Raw genomic sequence first — 22,847 nt, forward strand, 5'->3', positions numbered from 1 at the left:
GCTGAGCCTCTGCCTCCATCACCGCCGCCCCACCCTTGCCAGTGGTGGGGGTGGTCTCCCAGGCTCTGACTCCTTCCCAACCTGCCTCTCCCAACCATGAAAAGAAGGGCCCCCAGCATGTGCAACAGTGCACAACTCTATTATTTTATAAAAGAGCCTTCTGTGATGAGAGTAAGTGGATTTGTGCTCATCGTCTTGCAATGCAGACACACCTGAGTTTCTAACTCCTCCTGTGAGCGGGCACCTTCCGGCCCCTATCTATCTGACAGTCCTTTGCACTGACATTCCTGGGAGTCCAGTCTTGCTGCCTGACGTGTCAGCTTGGTTGATTGTTTCTGCCTGAGTTCTATCACCTTGAACTGCAAGCTGAGCACTCAGTGAGAATTCCCCTCTGGGCACCCCTACGCCTGGGCTGGTAGCACAGTTCTCAAGGGGACAGTGCATTTGCCTCCGCCAGGCCCTCCAGATGGCCCAGAGCTAACTTTTACGTTGAAACTTTCAGGCAGATCATATAAACTGGAACCCCCAAACGCATACAAATGCAGGCCTGTGGTTATAAATTCTTAGGAGGATTTTTGTCTTCGCCTGAAGCTCAGGTCAGAACAGACACGCTTTGTTCCAGCTCTCTGAATGGGTGGGAGATATTTTTTTTTTTTAATCTAAACTTTCACTGATTAACATTTCAGTGAAATTGAATCCCACTGTATACAGAAGTTTCAATCCAATTCCTTTCCCTGCGAAGCCTGAGTTCTGCTTCTGCATCCTCCTTGGACATTCAGACCGAAACGGAGCGGCCACCCAGCCCAGCAACTTCCCTCCACTGAGCCCCAGGGCCACACAGCATTTTTCTAACTCTTTCCACCGAGGGCCTTTGTTGTTTCTTCATTTCTGGATCCAAGGGATTGCCTTACTTTCCTGCTAGTTCAGCTATGCTTTTAGAATAATGCTTGTTAAATCTTATGCAGCATATCTAGGTGCCTTATAGTTAAAGAATTTTCCAATGATCTGGCCCACACCATTGCTAGAATGCTAGGTCTCCCAGCTGGGAGCAGTGGCTCACGTCTGTAATCCCAGAACTCTGGGAGGCCAAGACAGGTGGATTACTTGAGGTCAGGAGTTCGAGACCAGCCTAGCCAACATGGTGAATCCTTGTCTCGACTAAAAATACAAAAAATATTAGCTTGGTATGGCAGCATGCACCTGTAATCCCAGCTCCTCTGGAGGCTGAGGCAGGAGAATCGCTTGAACCCAAGAGGTGGGGGTTGCAAGTGAGATGAGATTGCACCACTGCACTCCAGCCTGAGTGACAGGGTGAGACTCCATCAAGGAAAGGAAAGAGGAGAAAGGAGAAAGGAGAAAGGAGAGGAGAAAGGAGAAAGGAGAAAGGAGAAAGGAGAAAGGAGAAAGGAAAGGAAAGGAAAGGAAAGGAAAGGAAAGGAAAGGAAAGGAAAGGAAAGGAAAGGAAAGGAAAGGAAAGGAAAGGAGAAAGGAAAGGAAAGGAAAAAGGAAAAAGGGAAAAGGGAAAAGGGAAAGGAAGGGAAAAGAAAAGAGAAAAGAAAAGAAAAGAAAAGAAAAAAGAAATCTAGGTCTCCCTCTGCAGTTTACAAAATAGACTGTGGCTCAGAGAGGGGCAGTGAGCTGCTGGAGGCCACACAGCAAGGATGAGGCATACCCAGTCCTCCTCATCAGTTTCTCTCTCCTTCAGGGGACAAGCAAAGGTGTGTCTTGGTCACAAACTCAAGTAATTAAGCCTTTGATGGACCTGTCCCCACCCTGTCAGGAGATTGTCCAGTGATGCCAACAGGGAAGAGAGGGCAGAGTTTGCCACAGGTTCTGCCCCAGGTATTTTGGATGAAGGGTGTGGGGGACAGGCAAACGGAGCGAGTGGGACAGACAGAGTTCAGGGAGAGGCTGGCACACTCACGCTTCCTGGAGCCCGGCTGCAGCTCATCCACACGGTACACGGAGAGGCGGTCCACACCACCGCACACAGAGCCCTTCTCGCCTTTGCACTCATGGTTACACTCCTCCAGCCTGGCGCTCATCGCTGGTAGCCGGTTCCCACAGTAGCACTCCACCCCGGCCTCCAAGCCAGCGTAGACATAGGACCTGCAGGGAGACAGGGCCTGGGTAAGTCCAGACCTTGGCCCAGAGCTAGGGCTGGGGTCTAAACTGCAGACTGTCTCAGCTTTATCTAGAGTGTAAAGTATGTTTAAGTAAGAACCTTGTCTTTTCTTTCTCCACCTGTAAAATGGGGATAACTCATTGCTACCTAGCTGACTGTGGAGAGGATTTATGTGGGTCAAGCAATGGCAATTGGGTCTGGAGTCGGGATATGAACTGGACTTGAAGCTGAGTTTGGACTTGAAGCCAGACTCAAGGGCCATCTGGCTAAGTTCAGGGACCAGTCTTTCCTTTGTGATAAACGAATGGAACCAGCCCCTCTTGCCAGACCTGAGCTCTGCCCTGCAGGGTACTGCGGTTACAGGTTATAATGGATCTACATCTGTGGTGTGCCCGTAAACTGGTTCTCAATATGGGACAGGGAGAGCTCTGGTTTGTAATGTTTGCCAACTTCTGTGGTGTAAACACTCCCACTATAGAAGATTTTAAGCTAAATGATTTTATAATGGGCTCACAACTCTAAAGATTTAAGTTTATCCTCGTCAGCGGCCATGAGCTGGTCTGAAGTGACTACCACATGTCATATCTTGTTCTTTTTTTTTTCTTTTGAGATGGAATCTCACTCTGACGCCAGGCTGGAGTGCAGTGGCACAATCTCGGCTCACTGCAACCTCTGCCTCCCAGGTTCAAGCAATTCCCCTGTCTCACCCTCCAGAGTAGTTGGGACTATAGGTGCATACCACCATGCCTGGCTAAATTTTTTTTATTTTTATTTTTATTTTTTGCTTTAGTAGAGACAGGGTTTCACCATGTTGGCCAGGAGGGTCTCGATTTTCAGACCTTGTGATCCACCCACCTAGGCCTCCCAAGGTGCTGGGATTAGAGGTGTGAGCCACTGCGCCCAGCCCACACGTCGCATCTTGTTACACGTGGGCCCTATCGCACAGTCCCCATCTCCACAGCCATTTCTCTGCTTACTTTTACCCACTGGTAATACCATAGGTAGAGAAAGATTGGAAATGGCACCCACAATGCATCACACAGGACTTCAACTGCAGAAAGCAGTCAACACTTTCTAATCAGTGGATCTAGATGTAAAAGCCTAGATTGAAAATCCAAACACAAGCTTCAAGTCCCCATTTGACCATGTCCTGGTGGTGAGACCCTGCACGTCACTTGCCGTCTCTAAGTCTCAGTTTCCCAATCTATTAGGAGACTAAAAAGACAATATATCATCCTGTTTCCACTTCATCTAGACTATAACGTATGTTTACGTAAGGACCTTGTCTTTTCTTTCTCCAGCCTCAGTTTCTCCCTCTGTAAAACAGGGATAACTCATTGCTACCTAACTGACTGTGGGAAGAATTTACATGACATACATAACAAAGGTGAAAGGAGTGTGGGAAAAATAAATGAAGAGTGAAGTCTGATTCTGTTTAACCCACCTCTCTCACATGCACGTGTGCAAGAGCACACACACACATACACACACACACACACACACGCGTCAATGTGTGAGCCTTTGGGCCTTGACATTAGGGACAATTCCTCTGGCACATGACAAGGGTCTAGCAACTACTGAGTGAGCTGAAAGAATCAGAAAAAGTAAACCCTGTTATAAACACGAAATGAAAATACTTTCCCTACCAAAGCTGGAAAGATCCCCCCAGAGAAATCTCAGTTAAAGCCTTTTATCTTATTGTAAAAACATAAGTAAACTGAGGCCCAGGGAAGGAAAAGAACTCACCAAACTCACACACTGAGTCCCTGCTATGGCTGGACCAGAAGCCATGTCTCCCTGCACCCAGATCCCAGCACCTAGGCTCCTAGCACCCCAGTCATCACCCAGCACCCAGCTCCCAGCACCCAGGCTCCCAGCACCCAGGTCATCACCCAGCTCCTAGCACCCAGGTCATCACCCAGCTCCCAGCACCAAGGTCATCACCCAGCTCCTGGCCCCCAGGCCATCACCCAGCACCCAGCTCCCAGCACCCAGGCCACCTGCCAACAAACTTTCTTTCTTCTGGACATCTGGGAGCTTATCAATGAGTTCTAATTATGCTATGACAGCCAACTGGCAGCTGATATGCCTCCTCATTCTGGGACTGTCCCTGGACCTTCCTCCCACTAGAATCAGCAGTCCCCTAGCACTCACCGCTCGGCACATGCATCCTGGCAGTGGGAGACAGTCATCTTTCTCAAGTCATAAAACACAGCCCCCTTCAGAGTCCTCTCGTGGCCATCATCACTGAAGCATCCAATGTAGGTGCCTGCAGGAAGGAAGCATGGCTGAGACCGGAGGCCGAGGGATCATGGGCCCACCCTTAGGAAAAGCCAAGGGAATCTCTCCCTTCCTGGCCAAGGCTACTCTCAGAGAAACCCGTGGAGTGAGTGCTGCATGCAACCTCCCCCTAAGTGCTGAGCCAAGTGGGCATCTGACACTTCCCTCTTGTTTGTTTCCTGCCCATTTTCTCTTAATGGCCCACTGTCTACCCAGACAGCTCTGCCGCCAGGAGCCTGGCATCCGCCTGACCACTGCCCCATACTCGTAAGTCCAGATGGCCGGATGTCCTCTCACCAACTCCTCGCCCGCCCTGCCCTCCCTATTCTCAGAGAGGCCTCTCTACCTCTGCAAATGCCCTAAGAGACAGGGTTGTTGCCTCCTTGTGGGCCAGAGAGAAGACATTACTTAGGGCAAGTTTGATTTTAGTGAATTTAAGGAAGATCTTTCAAACGAGGAGAGCTATCTCAAGGTAAAATCTGTCGTCCCAAGACAGAGCAAGGCCCCATCTCTGGAGAGTGCCTGCAGAGTCTGTTAGAGTGGGAAGACAGTGACTTGTGTGGGAAACAACAGGGCCACATGACTGCAGAGGCCTCTCCAGGCTGGTCACCTGCACACATCCCTGGAAGGGGACGCCGGGGACCCTCATGCCTCAGTGGCAGTGAGAGGCCACCCATGCATGCGCCAATGGGAGTCTGTCACAGCCCTGCCCTATCACCCTGAGGGAGGGAGACATCGCCCAGAGATGCACAGAGAAGCTCGGAGATGGCAGTCCCAATGCAAATGCAGGTAGGCATGTAAATGTCACGCGTACCAGTGTTTTGAAGGAGCGGCATGGGAATTTGCAAACACACCGTCACGCAGTCCCCAAGCTGTGAACGCACACCCACAATCGCTGTGCCGAGATCTGGATCGGGCACCTGTGATAAAGACGACACACATCTCCCCAGGAACTACTGCGTTCTGCTCATTCCTGTCACCTGAGGAGCGCACGGCTGCCTCCAGAGAAATGAGGCTGTCTCTGGAAAGTAACACGCCTAAGACCTCCCAGACGCCTGCCAGCAGCTCCCAAGCAGCTTTTCAGTGAGGAGAAAAGTCCTGATGGTCCACAGTCCTGGGTGCCCCGTGAGGACAGGGGACACCGTCACTGTTCCAGCCAAGAACCTGGTCCAGGCAGTGGCTAGGGGTCACCACTGAGTGCCCTGGGGGAGGGAGCCTACCAACCATCCACTTTTGGGACCCAATCGGGGAGTGACTTTTCTGACAGTAAATGCCACATTTAATTCTACCTCTGCCCTCACTAAATCGCCTCAACTTTCTGTGCCACAGTTTCCTCACCTGTTGAGCAGATACATGCCCACCTGCATCGCCTCCCCTTGCTCAAGCTCATCTCTCCTGCCCCCGGGTTTGGGCCTGTCACTGCTCATCCCTCCTACCCACCCTTTGCTTCCTGCTGTCCTCGGGGCTTAGCTCTCTGACCCTGACTGTACCAGCACACAATGGCCTCCCCGCTTCTCTGAGTTTTTATATGCTGTGCCTGAAAACCTTGCCCATCATCTAAACCCTTGCCATTAGCTGTTGGAGTCAAAAATCTTTTATACCTGGTCAGGTACAGTGGCTCATGCCTGTAATCCCAGCACTTTGGGAGGCCAAAGCGGGTGGATCACCTGAGGTTGGGAGTTCGAGACCAGCCTAGCCAACATGGTAAAACTGGTTTCTATTAAAAATACAAAAATTAGCCGGGCATGGTGGCATGTGCCTATAGTCCCAGCTACCAGGGAGGCTGAGGCAGGAGAATTGCTTGAGCCTGGGAGGTGGAGGTTACAGTGAGCTGAGATTGCACCACTGCACTCTAGCCTGGGAGACAGAGTGAGATTCTATCTAAAAAAAAAATTATATATATATATATATCTCATACCTGTGCATCCCATCTCTGCAACATGACTTAAGGCTCCTAGAGGGCAGGAATCACACCTTCACCAGAGCTGGAGACCCACCTGGTGACTCACCAGGGATAGGCACAATGTCGACGCCCACACCTGACTGTGAACAGTGGGTTCCAGCTCCTAAAAACCATACAGACATGCCTGGAGGGTGCAAAGGTATATATTTAGCAGAGATCCTAAATATAAAGGCGGGGGCTGGAGAGGTGGCTCACGCCTGTAATCCCAGCACTTTGCAAGGCTGAGGCAGGTGGATCACTTGAGGTCAGAAGTTCGAGATCGGCCTGGCCAACGTGGTGAAACCCCACCTCTACTAAACTACTAAAAATAAAAATTAAAAAAAATACAAATAATTAGCTGGGTGTGGTGATGCATGCCTGTAATCCCAGCTACTCAGGAGGCTGAGGCAGGAGGATCACTTGAACCTGGGAGGTGGAGTTTGCAGTAAGCCAGGATTGTGTCACTGCACTTTAGCCTGGGTGACAGAGCAAGACTCTGTCAGAAAAACAAAATATGTATATACCACATATATATGTCTGTACACACACACACACATACACACACACACACATATGAAGGCAAGGACAGTTTTACTGACTACACCAAGATGCAACATCCAGGGCCCTATGTTAAGGCAAAGCAGAGAAGAAGCAAGATGGCAGGAGACTGGACTCCCCACCACACCAAGACCCAAAGCACCCAGGAGACCCTCAGACCAGAGAACCCCAGGGCTGAGAAGGGAACAATGGCCATCTTCACCAACGTTTGCCAAATGGTCTGGCTCCCTGCCAGGTTCTGAGCCTCTTGATGTCAGCTTCATCTGGGGATGCTCCTCAGCACATGTGGCTATGCCCACAGGCACATGCTACCATCCTCCCCTGAGGACTGCTGCCCAGACATCCAGCCCCATGTGCATCTCTCTCCTTTGGTAAGGCTCAGTCCACCACCACCAGCGTGGACCACTGCACAGAGATTTCACCCAGCTCAGCGAGAATGGATCCTTCTCCTCTGCCTGCCTACTTAGTAAAAGAAAACTAATATTTGAGAAATTTCGGATGGGTTGCTCAGCAAAAAAGTTCCATTTCAGCTTTCAATTAAACAGCCAAACCATAGGCTCAGGATTATTAAACATTTATCACTGTAGATGGGAAATTAACCACAAGGTTTTCAAGACCTTGGGCTTGAAAAGGTCTTGGGCTCAAGACCTTCCCAGGCTGAGGCTGCACGTGGTTGTATGTGCTTCCCAGGCTCTATGTGCTTCTGGGGAAGTGGATGGAAAAAGCCTTTGGAAATAGCTCCACCACTATCTGGCTGTGCCACCTGGGATATGCAGCTGCTGCTCTCTGAGCCTCAACTTCCACATCTATAAAATGGGGCTATGGTGCCAATTCCATGGGGTAGTTGTGAAAATTCCATAAGGTAACACATGTAAAATGTTTAATACAAGGCTTGACATGCAGTAATTACTCAGCAGCAACTGTTTTTACTGTTAATATATTGTTATTAATAATGAAAATATTTAAATTACTCTTCTTCTCCAAAACTCAAATTCTTCATCATTAAAACAATGATAGTGCCACTTATATCATAAGGCTGTTTGAAGATTAAATTACATGAGATAACAGATGTATGTCTATACAGAACAATGCTTGGCACGTAACAGATGTTCAAATAAGTAACAGCCATTATTATTCTGATCCTACCCTCTAACCTGGGACGTGAGATGGATGGATCAGTAAATATTAGCTGAATAATTAACACGTTAATAAAAGAGAGGGAAAAAAATGGTTGCAAGCAGTCAGGCTCCAGTTCTGGAAATAAGAAGTGGCCAATCTGAGACCAGCTGGTCACCTGATGGAGCTCACCGTGTGGAGAGTGAGCCCGGGCCTGGCCGGCCCCGTCTCAGTGTGCAGCAAGGGCCCGAGACACAGATGGCCCCTCTGTTTGTGAGGAGGAGGCAGCTCTTTTATCTGGACGCAGAATGAACAGCTTTTCTAACTCCCTGACAGAGGCGAGAATGTGCAGGAAAGAAAGAACTTCCAAGGAATACACTGGGACCCATTCTGAGGCGGATTTATTACTTTCGGCTGAAATGGAGGCATTGCATTATTGTCTGTGACTCTGCATCTGTTCATTTGCACATCAAAATGGACATGCCGTGAGGCTATTAACGATGGCTTTGAAGATATTGGAATGTCTTTGGAAATTACTATCAATAAAAAACAAACTGGCTATGGAGAAGTTACTATTTTTCCCCTAGTAAACTTACTGACATTTTATTCCATTATGGATGTTGTCCAAGGTATAATGAAATGCTCAGTGATTGATGGAGCCTCCTGCAGCTTCCACGCCTTGCAGGATCCCCTTTCAGGAGGATGGCGGGCTGCCCGGGCCACAAAGAGACGCCCGCTTTGTTTGCGGCCCCAGCAGCTGTCCGGAGGGCTGGCTGTGCAGGGCCTACAGAGCCCCACGACAGGAAGGGGACCCAGAGGGCTTTACAGGCCAGCACCCTGCCTTCCCCATTCCCTGATGATCTCCAGCCATGAGACAGCACGGCCTCCCCAGACTTGGTTCTTACACTGTTCAAAGGAGAGCAAATCCTTCCTTAAATCCTGGGGTATATTCACAATATTTGACAACCCATGGAGGGCGCTGACCATTCATATTTGCCACCATTTGGCACTAGAAGCATATTAACCCTCTCTTTGCTGGATAAGGAGGAGGTTTGGGGGCCACTGGGGAGGCAGGCAGAGTGTAGAGGGCACCCCAGCAGCCCAGGGCAGGAACCATCTCCAACCAACCTGGAAGTATTGCAATTATTTTAGCAACTGCTAAGACCACACGGACATATAAAGTTGAATATCAGTCTTGCTTCTATCTAGCCACAATCTCTCTAGCTTTTACTGGATCCCCTTCCAACGCTTCTGTAAGTCATTAGGGGTAACTTAAAGTAAAAGGGTCCTCACTGGTTCCCTGAGACATACACACTCTCTATTCAGGGCTGAGCCCTCCCCTCTGCTTGTCAGTTCTATTATTATTATTATTTTGAGACAGGGTCTTTCTCTGTCACCCAGGCTGAAGTGCAATGGCACGATCTCAGCTCGCTGCAACCTCCGCCTCCCAGGTTCAAGCAATTATCCTGCCTCAGCCTCCCAAGTAGCTGTAATTACAAGCGCCTGCCACCATGCCTGGCTAATTTTTTATATATTTTTAGTAGAGACAGGATTCCACCATGTTGGCCAGGCTGGTCTCAAACTCCTGGCCTCAGGTGATTCGCCTACCTCAGCTGGGCATGGTGGTTCACGCCTATAATCCCAGCATTTTGGGAGGCTGCTGGTCTGTTATAAAGGTCACTTCTGTCTGAGTCCACAGGCCCTTGGCACATACCTCTAGCATACCTTGGCCGTGCTTTGTAGAAATTATTTGGGTGCATATCTGACTGCACCGCCAGACTGAGCTCCTCAAGGGCACAGTGAAATGCACACATGAAGACTCATGTGGTGGATCATCAGTGTGTGGGGGATGAAAGCAATGAAGAGAGGAATGGAGCCCACTATGCCCAGGGTTACAGGCCCAGTCAGTGGCAATCCCCAGGTCTATTTTCAAAACGTGAGCATTTCACATGGCTTCCTTTCAAGAAATTCTGACTTCTGCCAGTCATATACACTCTAGTCTAAATAAGTTACACTGATAAAACCTGCACAGAAGTCGGGCGCAGTGGCTCATACCTGTAATCCCAACACTTTGGGAGGTTGAGGCGGGCGGATTGTGAGGTCAGGAGTTCGAGACCAGCCTGACCAACATGGTGAAACCCTGTCTCAACTAAAAATTCAAAAATTTGCCCAAATTTGCACTTGTGACAAAATCCCAGGGAGAGGTGACGCTTCTGGTCAGAGGCCCCACTTTGTGACCCATTGCTCTGTGTTATGACACTCACTCCTCACAATAGCCCTGGAGTGGTGTCTTTAGCTCCATTTCAGACAGACCTGGGGACATCAAGTGACATGTTCTTTTTTTTTTTTTTTTTTTTTAAAACGGAGTCTCCTGTTGCCCAGGCTGGAGTGCAGTGGCACAATCTTGGCTCACGGCAGCCTCCGCTTTCCAGATGCCAGTGAGATTACAGGTATGCACCACCACACCTGGCTAATTTTTGTATTTTTAGTAGAGGCAGGGTTTTACCATGTTAGCCAGGCTAATCCCAAACTCCTGACCTCAAGTGATCTGCCCGCCTAGGCCTCCCAAAGTGCTGAGATTACAGGTGTGAGCCGCTGCGCCTGGCCTATTTTCACGTTTTCAATGACACTTTCCTACTAGATTCTCTGAGAATAAAAAAAACAAATGTTGGCCAGGATTCCAGCCAAAGTCTGTCTGAACCCAAAGTTGGAGCTCTAAGTGACCTGCTCACAACATCTGAGCCTTGAGTCATGTGGAATTCCAGCTGGTGAATGAGCAAAACCCTGAACAGGCCCCTTCCTGTCCTGCAGAGCAGAAGGAAAGAACCATCTAGCAGTGAAGGCCGTGGGCCTGTGGTGCCTACTTCTCCAGCTGCTACATGGCCAGAAAGAGAAAGGGGCTACCAAACCTGTCGCTCCGAATAGGGGTCCTGAAAGCAGCTCCCCCAAATGCAGCTGAGCGCCTACCTCGGCTGTGGATGGCAGGCCTGGGAGCCTCAAGGCCCAGGGCGGGCGGTCCCTGGGAGTCACTCATGAAGTGGTGGAACCAGCGGCGATGATGCAGCTGACGCAGCTCTGAGTTGCGGCTCCGCAGCCAGCGGGGGCCGGGCCGGGGCCGGGTTAGGGGGCTCCGCAGCATGTCCACACCCAGCAGCAGCTCTGGGCTGACTCGAGGGTCATGCAGGGCTCTGCTGTCCAGCAAGCCGACACCCAGTGCCACAGCGGCCACGGGCAAGGTTTGCAGGGGGCCAGGCGCCCGGGGGCCCTGTGGGAGGCCCACTCGGGCCCGCTGCAGCAGCAGCAGGCTGCCGGTCATCAGGTAGGCAGCTGTGAGGAAAAACAGCAGGAACTGTGTTCGGCGGAGAAACTTCTGGAGTCGGAAGAAAGGTTTGGCCATGCCCCTGGGAGGCAGGGCTCCTGGCTGGAGCCCCCCAATGGCTCCTAGCGCCCAGGCGGGAGGGAGGCCAGGGCCTCCGGTGGAGTCATCCTTGCATCCTGGCTCCTGGCACCTGCCTGTGATCTCCTGGGGTCACTCACTATTCCTGCCCCGTTTCCAGCAGGTGTTCAAATGGCACCATCAGTTATCTCCAGTGGCCACAGGGTCCTGCAGCTGCAGCTGCAGCCTCTGCCCAGGTGTCAAGGACATCTCCATCCCGGGCTTCTACCGACCCCCATCTCCTGGTGCAGAAATCTGGAAAGGTGGAGAAAGAGCACTGAGGTGAAACAGGCGGGTCCACTACCCGGCTCTCCCAGGCTGGGACACCCTCACCCTGTGTGTGCTTTATCCAAGGGACCAGCTGTGGTGCAGAAGCACTGGACAAAGCCAGGTTTGAATCCCAGCTCTGCCACTGGCCAGCTGTGTGACCCTCGTTAGGTTGCTTAACCTTGCTGAGCCTCAGCTTCCCCATCTGTAAAATGGGGATAACAGCTCTCCCCTTGAGGAGTAATGAGAACTTGGTGATCACAGCAATAGCAATAAGGGGGAGGAGGAACAGCAGCAGAAGCTCTTTCCTCAGCATTTCCAGTGTGTCAAGCACTCAGCTAAATGCTTTTCATATTATCTCACTTAATCCTCACACCAATCCAACAAGGTAGAGACTATCATATCCTCATTTCACAGATGAGGAAACTGTGGCAAAAGAAGGCAAATTAGTTTTCCCAAAGCAACACAGTTGGTAAACAGGAGAGCCAAGGTTTTGAAGAGTCTGAGTTCAGAGCCTATACTCTCAATGACGACATGGCCCAGCCTGCAATGAGACACTGCCACATACAAATGCACCTAGCCCAGGCAGGAGTATGCTGCAGATGCTTAATATATGCACGTAATCGGCTGACTCCCAGGAGTACACTGGAACTGCAAGCCTGGGTTGGAAGGAGCTTCTGCAGAGGCTGGTCATTGACTTTCACACAGGGTGTGGCCCTGGGGGAGGGAGGGGCTTGTGTACCCTTCCCAGACCTCCTGGACTCCAGAGGCCAGAATCAAAGGACCAGGGTAGCGCCTGAGCCATGCACCTGCAAACAGAGGCTGAGCACCCAGAGCAGAGAAGGCGGAAGGCTCTCTGATCTGCCTTCCCTGGGTCCCTCCGCTCCCCAGGACTCAGCTGTCACTCTGGGCTTTGGTTCCCATTGGCGGTGCCTCTGAAGTGCGCTGTTAGGGTTGGCAGAGGGTTTTGCAGCTGCCACGAGCTGGGCTGCTGTGTGAGTGAAGCCCTTAACACAAGGACAGGCTTATCCCAAAGAAAAGGCCCCTAGAAGCGTGACTAAGCCACTGCCCATAACTAACTTGGCCCGGGCCCCTCGCCAGGCCTCTGCAGCCACTCAATGGCTGCTCTGTGCATCAGAGACAGACAGCGGGTGTGAGAGGAAGGACAATGTTTGAGCTGGCATTCCAGGCCCCCAGAAAGCTTGGAGGCTTGGGATGAAGACGCAAAGGGGCCCAGACAGGCATGACCCTCTCTGATTAAATGGTGAGGGCCGCCAGGTTCTGAGGCCCTTGGGGAGGGCAGATATCTGGAAATATGGGTTGGCTGGTCCTTTAGGCTGGGGAAGAGGCAGCAGACTCAGTAATCAGCAAATGAAGCTGGAATTAAACTCTGAGTTGGGAAGCCATTGCAGAAGGGTCTCCAGAGCTTGTATTTTCTAGGCTGATGTGTCTGCCAGGCCCACCCCAGACAGCCTCGTCAGATTTGTAAAACCACAGAGAAAATCCCAAGAAATCCTGACTGATCTCTCCGACTCCAGCTTTGGACCCCTCCAATCCATCTTCCACAAGGCTGCCAGGGTGATCCTCCTAACACGCAAATCTGATCATGGTGTGCCCCTGCTTAAAACCCCGTTCAATAGCTCCCTGTGGCTACTGGATAAACTCTAAGCTCCTTAGCATGACATAGAAGGGCGCCTTCGTGATCCAGCCCATCCAGCCTCATCTCCTGCCAGGCCCCCTTCCTTTGGCTTCCCCATCTCACATGCACATTCCACACACACTCTACATTCCAACAGAGCCACCGGGAATCACAGCACATCTGCCTTGGTGCCTTTGCACAAGTTACCCTTTATGTATGCCTTTTCCTTCCTCTTCACTTATCAAATCTCTGTGTATCCTTCAAGGCTCAGGCCAGGTATTGTTCCTCAGAGGATTCCCTGAAGATTCCTCAGTCTTTCCACAGACCCTGCTGACCCTCATCCCATCCTGGGGCTGATCACAGCTGACCGTCTACTTGACAGTTACCCTCGGAAGCCTGTAATCCACTTAGAGCTAGAAGCCAGGCCTCATTCAGTTCCCGGTCCTAACACCAGCCCCAGCATCAGGCCTGGGAACGTGGATGCTCAGCGATCTTTGTTTATGAATTTTTTTTTTTTTTTTTGAGATGACGGAGTCTTGCCTCATCATCCAGGCTGGAGTGCAGTGGCGTGATCTCGGCTCCCTGTAACATCCACTTCCCAGGTTCAAGTGATTTTCCTGCCTCAGCCTCCTGAGTAGCTGGGATTACAGGTGCCTGCCACCACGTCCAGCTAATTTTTGTATTTTTTAGTAGAGATGGGGTTTCACCATCTTGGCCAAGCTGGTCTTGAACTCCTGACCTCATGATCCACCCACCTCAGCCTCCCAAAGTGCTGGGATTACAGGTATGAACCACCACACATGGCCTATGAATACAGTTTTTAAATGAACGAGGCCATGGACAAATGGATATGCAAATCCTGACATCAGAAACCTACTCCTATGGGGTCAGGGCAGTGAAACTTCAAATTCCACTTACCCAGAGCCATGGACGAAGCCTGACATGTGGGAGAGAGGGAGCAGTGCAGGGCACAGGCCCCAGGTCGTCAAGGAACTCAGCTGAACAGAGCTGAGGGCTTTCAGGCACACAGAGTTAACAAGAGTGCCTGGCTTTATGTCATCCCTTCTGTGATGTAATTCTATCACACAGGAGGGTCTGCAGGTCTGCTCACAAACGGGCTCCAGTTACAAAGGAGGCTCACATCAGGGAAAAATCCTGTACAACTGAAGGGGAGAGGGTAGCACTCCAGCTGTGAAAAGGTTTCTGATGAGACAGAGCAGAAAGGCAGGCAGTGGCTCAACAGTTCAGAATTTCGAAGGCAGGGTATACTGTGAATTTCATATAGACTTTCTAGATAGGGTTTGGATCTACAATACAAGTAGGGCTGGGGTGGGGAGTGGTCAGAGCTGATGAATCAGGACTCAATCCACCTCACCCAGGGTCCCAGGGTCCTCCAAAGCATTTTCTGGTGCTCCCCCTTCCCAGAAGGGCCTTCCCTGGTCTGGGGAGCTGGGTGCTGGTGTGGATACAACGGACAGCCACTTGCAGGCCAGATGTTCACGGCCCAGGTCTTCTATGAAGCAGGCTACACTCCCAACTTTTAAAATCACAAAGCAGATTCCTAGCCTGGAAAACTCACTGCGGGCAGGCTGGCTGGGGGGAACAAAAGCATCAGGAACTTGTCACCTGCCCTGGACTCCCACCACACCTTACAGCCAACACACTCTCTCTCCTCAAGGCTGGCAGCCCCTCCAGGGCATGGGTCACACCTGGTTTATCTCCATGTTCCCAGATCCCAGCACACAGCTGGGAAATATGGGTCAGCTGGTCCTTTAGGCTGGGGCAGAGGTAGCAGGCTCAGTAATCAGCTAAATGCTTTACATATTATCTCACTTAAACTTCACACCAATCCAACAAGATAGATACTATCATATCCCCAGCAGTTGCCCAGTCTGAATGAGGGGTGTCTTGGGCTGGTCAGGTGGCCATCTCTCAGCCAGGCTAGGGGTCCAGAGACCGAAGGACAGCAGCAGGGAGAGGAGGGGAGGCAGTCCCTGGGGCTGGGAGTTGGAGGATAGAACTCAGAACTGGCCCAGGTGCTAGCAGGGCAGTGAAGGGAAATGTTTGTTGAGTGGCTGAACCCAAAAGAGGCCTGGGGGTGGGCTGAGTAATTTGGAGCATCTGCACAAGGGCTCACAGCCAAACCACGAGGTAAGTCAGGCAGCAGAAACAGCCAACACCTGGGGAGGGGGGCATATTCCTAGCCACTGCCCATCTGCATAGGGCCTGGGAGGCCACCAGCTGTGCCCACTACACCCGAAAGCCGGCAGGCTGTCCATGACAGTAAACCACCTTGAGCAAAGTATTGCATGGGGCAGGGCCTCAGGCTCATCGTGTGTTAAATGGGGGTAAATGTGCTTTATGGGATCAAATCAGGGAGTGGATGTGAAACCTGTTACTGTTACCTACAGACTGCAGCATGGATTGGTTATGAATGCAAAAGAGCCAAGCAAGGAGAAGCTGGAGGACCGGCCTGTGGTAGCTGCACCACTGGTAAAGTCAGACTTAAGAGGCCTCTCCCCAACTCTGAGCCCCCACAGTCCCTGGAGCGCCCCCAGGATTCCACTCTTGCTCGCAGCTGATCCCCATGCTAAGACTGCTGTTAGCAATTGCTTTATCTGTCAATGCCACCATTTCTTAAGCATTTGCAGTGTTAATAGGTGAACTGGGTTGTGCATGTTACCTGCGCTATCTCATTTGCTCCATGCAACCCACCAAGCAAATGCCCTGCACACCCCACTTGAGCACGCAGGTCTCTGAAGCTTGGCCAGGTGATGCATGCTGCCCAGAGCCAGGCAGATCAGGGCCAGCACTCAGACCAGGCCACCTGCTCCCACAGCCTACATCATGCCCACTAAGCTTCCTATCTCTCTCCCCGTCCCAGCTCTGGCTTCGCATGAGGCAAGATTTATTCTTGAAAGGAGTTTAGTGTGCCTCCATCAGTACCTTTTTGAAGTCATGCCAGGCTGAAGCTCCTAGAGATGATGCCACACATGGTGTCTCCCCAGCCAAGCCTTCCAGACACTGCCTTGTAGGTGTGTGTTCCCGCCCCAGCCCACTGGGACTGGGAGGCAGCCTGGGACCCCTCCCCTCTGAAAGTCTGGAGAATTGTTCCCCAAGGCATGCTTCCAGTGGGCACCTCCCATCTTGGAACCCTGCAGAGTGCTTCAGGGGGAGGCTGGGGGCTCTATCCCTGCCTGGGCCTTGGCCTTGCTGGGGGGGCACACCAGGGCTGGACAAAGGTGCACCCCCACTGCCCTGCCCTGGGGTTACCATAGAGAAGAGCAGGGCCTGGGGAGGGAGATCCTGAGCTCGCTGTCAAGCATGAGAGGGAATAATAGAACAAAGGGGCTTCTGGAATTCTCAGGAGGGAGCAGGAGCCCAGAGCTCCTGGGGACTCAGACAACCTGAGCCTTTGTCTATTACTTTGTTGCCATCTGGGACAGAGGGAGCAGCAGTTGCCCAGCTTGAATGAGGGGTGGCTTGGGCTGGTCAGGTGGCCATCTCTCAGCCAGGCTTGGGGTCCAGAGACGGAGGGATGGCAGCAGGGAGAGGAGAGGAGGCAGTCCCTGGGGCTGGGAGTTGGAGGATAGAACTCAGAGCTGGCCCAGGTGCAGCCAGTGGCCACTGGGGTTCAGTGAGATGACTCCACTTCCCTATGACCCCCAATCAGAGAGAACAGGCAGTGGCAGCTGAGGGGAAAATGACTTCAGGCATCCCCAGAAACATCTGAGCTGTGGCAGTTGCAGCAAGGGTTGCAAATCTCTTGGGACTCAGAGATGTCTGCTCTTTTTAGGGCAAGGGCCCCAGAGACAAGGAACAGGGCCCAGAATGTTGCTCTCCAGATAAGAAGGTGATGGGCATCTGGGTCCTAGAAGCTTGAAGCCCCAGCCTCAGTGACTGGCAGCCAGGGGACCTCAGCCTCAGAGCCTGGGCAGAGTATAATCAGGAGGCTCCAGCTGGGCTCACAGCTCCTGGATTCCCCTTCTATGACTTTCCCCCTGCCCCTGCCCCACTCAGACCTAGTGCCTGGCTTCTGGACCCCATCCCCTCTCCAAAATGCTGTCCCCTTCTTGTCTAAGAAAGTGATCTTCCTGATACGAGAAACTAATGATGCTACTTCCTGTAATGGCTTCCCAGGGATTGACAAGCAAGTCCTGTATCCCACCAGAGCAGCCCCTGGTCAGCGAGAGATGCCTCAAGCACCTTCACGCACGCCCTTCCACCAGCCAGGGATGCCTGTGGCCCATCTCATGGCTCTGAAATGCTTCAGGCCATCAAGGTTCGGCACTCATGCCACCTCTTCCATGAAGCCTCCCTGATTTTTGGAGCAGAACCCCTCCCCAGTGCTAGGTATTGAGGCTGGATGCTGTTACAAACTGTGCCTGGGTGGTGTGTGGTCTTGAGTCAGGGTTCCCTGCTAATGTCCCTACTTCTCCCCCCAGCGTGGGAGCCTCTCAAAGGCACAGTCAGTGCCTCTGCCCACCTCTGGGCGGGGCAGAGGGAAGGCCCTGAAAATACGTGCCTGCTGGACTGGACAGCCTTCAAGGCTCAGGGCCATGCTGCCATTACTCACAGGCCTCACAACTCTGGGTCCTGGAGACTGAGAAAAAGAGCAAGAGACCCACTAAACAAAAATCTGCTGGGCCCTTGGTGGGAACAAGGTCTGGGAAATGCAAATGGGGTGGGATCCCTGTCTTTGATGAGGCAAATCTCTTGACAGTTTGAATGTCAGAACTTGATAAAAGATTCAAAATTTTAATATGGTGATAAAAGGTATAAAACATAATAGGTCAAAACTCCATTCCATGCAAAGGAGGAAAAACACTGCAGTTAACCCACTGCTGGGGCTGATATAAATAAAAACTTTAACATACCACATTAGAGTTCAAGGTACTTTCACCAACCGTCAAGTGCATTAGATGAATGATCAGATGAGCAAATGAATGAGCAATCTTCCCACACATTTCTGTGGTCAAAATCATTATCATCCCCATTTTACAGATGCAGAATCTAAGACAGAAGCCCAATTAACTTAAACAAATACAGTTATTGCTAAATGGCTCTGATTCCAAGCGCATATCATCATCAACCATATCACATGGTCTTCATATGTACAATACCAGGGACAGAGGTCCTTCCAAGCACCATTTTAGGGGCTGGCATTTTTCTTTTCCAGTCAGCTGATTTGGAGCCTTTCTTACTACTGAAACGGCCAATCGCAACATTTTCCAGCTATCTATTTTATTTATATTTATTTTTATTCATTTTTTGAGACAGAGTCTTACTCTGTCACCCAGGCTAGAGTGTAGTGGCGTGATCTCAGCTCACTGCAACCTCCGCCTCCTGGGTTCAAGGGATTCTCCTGCTTCAGTCTCCCGAGTGGCTGCAATTACAGGCACATGCCACCATGCCTGGCTAATTTTTGTATTTTTAGTAAAGATGGGTTTTGCCATGTTGACCAGGTTGGTCTTGAACTCCGGATCTCAGGTGATCCACCCACCTTGGCCTCCCAAAATACTGGGATTATAGGTGTGAGCCACCCCATCTAGCCTAGGCTATTTCTTTTATAGAACCATTTTGTTCACTTGTTCATGTGTTTCTCCCACCTGGTGGTGAAAACTTAAGAGTCGTCTCGGGCCCATTTCAGAATCTAGAAGGTAAACAGGTATTCAAATCCCACTGAGTGACTTGGATACAGGTGGACAAGTGAGTGGGGTTCCCAACCAAAGTCAGACCTGCCCGGCTTGATGCTGCCACTGGGACAGGGGACTTGGGCTATGGGAGGGAGCCCAAGACACCCTGCTGCACACTCCTGTCCTCAGAATACTCACGACCCCTCATGCCAAAGGAGCCACTCTCTGGGAGAAAGCTCACATCTCCAGGGGCTTCCAGCAGCAAAGGAAGGGAAATGAAGTGGACGGGAGGGGCCTTAACAGCTAGCTACCAGCAGGTGCGTTGTATTTTATAGCTTATGAAATTAATCCAGCCCATTCTTCCATCCACTTCTCACATCCACACCAGGAGGCAGGGCATATGCAGAGCTCCTCCCTGACCACATTCTCCAAGTGGCACACTTCTGATAATTTTTTAGGCCGTATGTCAACATGACTATCAAAGCCATGATGAGGAGAGATTAAAGGAAGAACATGAAGGCCAGACCAGGAGGCCCAGGGAGAGGGTGGTGAGTGGAAGGCCACGTTCATTCCCTCATTCCCCACATGAGCAGCCCCAGATGTTGGGGCCCAGCTCCGACCCTGCTGATGTATATGATTATCACCTGCATTTTAAGGCAAGACCCTGAAGGTCTAAACACTGAGCTGGCCCAAAGTCCTCGGCCTTGACTTCATTGTACCTCCAGAGAAAGAGTCAGCGAGCTGGTCTCATCAAGGCTGATGGGGGTCTGGGCCAGATGGGAGGACAAGCTAGGAGCTTCTACGATGAGAAACACCACTTCCCAGGAGGCCCTGCTCTGAGGCATTCTTTCAGGGCCTGGAGGCTCTGGATTCAGAGGCTCTGAGCTGCCTGCTCAGGCTGATGACATGAGAAACCAGCTCTGTGACTCACTCCGCAGTACTCTGGCTAAACAGATCAGGTTTGAGGCTCAAGCTTCAGCAGCAGACCCACTGGCGGTCCTGAGTATCCACTTGTGCCTGGTTAGGAAGACACCCGGCCTTCTGCCTTATCCCAGCGTCTCTTCACTTCCAGCCAGACATGCTGCAGGCCGCAGCACAGTACCCCATAGGGCGCCAATGCCCACTGAAGAGACGGACCCCGTCACCCCAGAAGAAGGCATTTTTACAGAGCAGCTGTGGAAACGGCCCTGCTGAGGCCGGGAGGATGCAGCCACAGGTGAGGGCCTTCTGGTGGGGAAGATGAGGCAGGTCAGTCTCAGTCACCAGCCCAGCCACCACCAAGCCTCCTTCAGCTCCAGTGCCTGGGAGAGCTCCTGCTCTTTCTCCTAGAAACTCTGGGCTCTGGCAGCCGGTTGAGGCCCCTTCCCGGGTTGAGGCCCCTTCCCAGAGGATCTTCTGGGGGTCAATCTAAGTGTGTGGGGGTGGGGGTGGGGCCATGCTTGAGAGAGGCAAACCTCCTTCTCCCATAGCCCAAGGAAACCTCCCTAGCTCTTTCCCCAGCACCTGCAGTCACCGGGAGGGGTGACTGCAGACAGTGCAAGGCAAGCCAGCTTTATACCTCCTCTAACTTTCACTCCCCACCGCCCTCACTTCCTGTTCCCAGGCAACCTAACCAAATCAGGAAAAAAGAAAGGCCCCCACTCCCGATCCCAAAGAGGGATACCCCAATTGCCTCCAAAACCTAAGCATGCAGTTCCAGCAACAAGAGGGGTGGGGCTATCTCCTGTTAGAAAAGTGCAGCTGAGTCCTGCATCTGTCCATCTTGGGAGCTGCAGGGACAGGGCCAGCGTGGGCAGCAGCTGGACCCCAGTACAGGGCGATGGCACTGGAACTCCTCTATCAGCCTTCCCACCCCTCAGCGGAAGGAAGAGAGGTCCCCTTCCCCACCTGCAACCCCCCATCAGCAGAGCAGGCATCATCCTAGGAGCACAAATGCTCAGGAAAACAACCAGCGAGGTTACCCGGAGCCAGGGGACCCAGCCAGGTACGCTCCTGACCTGAGTGGCAGAGAAAAACGCAAACAGCCTCCAGTCGCGGGTCTCCGTCCACACCTACGAAGACGCAAAGCTCTACTCCGGGGAATATTCCGGACAAAATACATACGTTTTGCTCTTGCCTCTGCCTCTGTTCAAGTTCACCAAGAGACGGAGCAAACCCTCCGCTGACCGGAAGCCTCTCTTGGTAGCGGAACGAGAGGGAGCTGCTTCTGGGTAAACGTCGCCGCCTATGAGGGAGGCTGTGCGCACCCCAAACCCTGCCCTCGCCCCCTCCCCGGGCCCAGCCGCAGCGCCCTGCCGGGAAACGGACGGGCTCTCAGCACTCCGGAGGGGGACGCGGCTCGTGCGGAGCCTCGTGCACCCCCGCCCCATTCCTGCCGCGCCGAGCGCCCCCCGCTTCCCGCCCCCCGCACGCACCCGCTCACTCTCCCCTGCCCCGGCCGAGCCACCCCGGGGCCCCGAGAAAGCGCGCCCCGCAAGCCCGCTCCGCAGCCGGAGCAGGTGCGGCCCCGCCGCGCTCCCAGCCGCGTCCGCACAAACTTGTTTGCCCGCGGCGGGGGGAACACCCGGCTCGCAGCCCGCGCGGGGGTCCGGCTGGAGCGCCGGAAGGCATGACTCACCCGGCGATCGCGGCCGGCTGGGGCGCCCGCACCCGCGCCCACGGCCCGCCTCCCCCGGGCGCCGAGCCCGCAGCCCCCGCAGTGCCCGGAGCCCGGGAGCCCCGGCGTCCGCACGCCCCCGGCCGCCCGCGACGAGCGGACCCACGGGCCCGGGCACAGGGCGCCGCCGCCTGGCTCCCCGGGGCTGCCGGCGTCCGGGCTGAGCGGCGGGGCTGGCGGGCGCTGAGCCGGGGCGGGCGGCGGGCGGCGGGCGGCGGGCGGCGGGCGGGCGAGCGGGCGCCGGGCTCTGCACATGCTCACTCGCGCGGCCCGGGGACAGCGGCCAGCCGCCGCCGGGTCCTAGAGGCGCCGGTGCGCACCTCCCGCCCGGCCGGGGGAGGGGTCGTGGCTTCGCAGGCGAGGGCCCACGCCCTGCCCCGGCCCGCGACACACGCGCGCGGGGCGGGCCACACGCGCCACTGACGAGCAGAGGCGCTGCCACCCACTGTGGTACACACACACACCCCCACCCCTCACCCAGAGCCACAGCCTTGCGTGGGAGCCCCACGGGCTCTAACACACGCACCATGGTGCTCACACCCAGACACAGACCCACAAATGCACAGGGCACCGCCGTTCAGAGGAGCACGCCGCCACTCTGACTCCGATGCAGACTCAGCGACAGCCCCACACTGCCGACACACACACACCAAACCACCGCTTCCCAGACACATACAACGACACCCACACTCACACACACACTCTCTGGGCTCTGCCCCACTCACCCAGAAGCAGACTGGGCCACTGTGACAGGCGCGCACACGTACACACACAGACACACAGTTTGTAGCACTCTAATACACACACACACCAGATCACCGTCCCATGCAGAGCTAGAGACGGACAGTCACAGCTTCACACACATTTATACTCAGAAACAAGCCCCTGCTGGGACACATACACTCTCACACAATGTGAGGCAACCCCACACAGAAGCACACTGAGCCCCACATATACCCAACACCACTTCCAGTGTCTTCACCCTTGGGGGTCGCCCACCGGCTTACTACACGGCTCCACACCAGCACACAGCGACCCACACCTTGACATAGTCACCCACAGAAACAATGCCACACACTGGTGTCCACTAACAGACACACTCTCGGTTAGAGGGGAATACTGGGCATTGACCCACAGTCTCTCTCTCTCTCTGTCTCTCTGTCTCTCTCTCTCTCTCTCTCTCTCTCTCTCT

General features: G+C 53.0%; 1 protein-coding gene across 3 annotated transcripts in view; it reads right to left on the minus strand.

Annotated features, from left to right (window-relative positions):
• Nucleotides 1-22,847, minus strand: part of WSCD1 (WSC domain containing 1) — a 55,121-nt gene that overhangs the window by 31,885 nt on the left and 389 nt on the right. For 2 of the 3 annotated variants that reach the window (XM_037742132.1, XM_017538866.2), the window contains exons 1-4: nt 21,617-21,695; nt 10,989-11,712; nt 4,280-4,394; nt 1,925-2,109 (exon numbers count right to left, since the gene is read on the minus strand). In XM_037742132.1, the coding sequence (XP_037598060.1) occupies nt 1,925-2,109; nt 4,280-4,394; nt 10,989-11,418 (730 nt within the window). In that variant the 5' untranslated portion in view covers nt 11,419-11,712; nt 21,617-21,695. Of the gene's footprint in view, nt 1-1,924; nt 2,110-4,279; nt 4,395-10,988; nt 11,713-21,616; nt 21,696-22,847 lie in introns of those variants that run through there. The other variant, XM_017538868.2, reaches the window with a different exon arrangement.

Source organism: Cebus imitator, unplaced genomic scaffold (assembly GCF_001604975.1).
Source record: "Cebus imitator isolate Cc_AM_T3 unplaced genomic scaffold, Cebus_imitator-1.0 Scaffold115, whole genome shotgun sequence".
NCBI lineage: Eukaryota > Metazoa > Chordata > Mammalia > Primates > Cebidae > Cebus > Cebus imitator.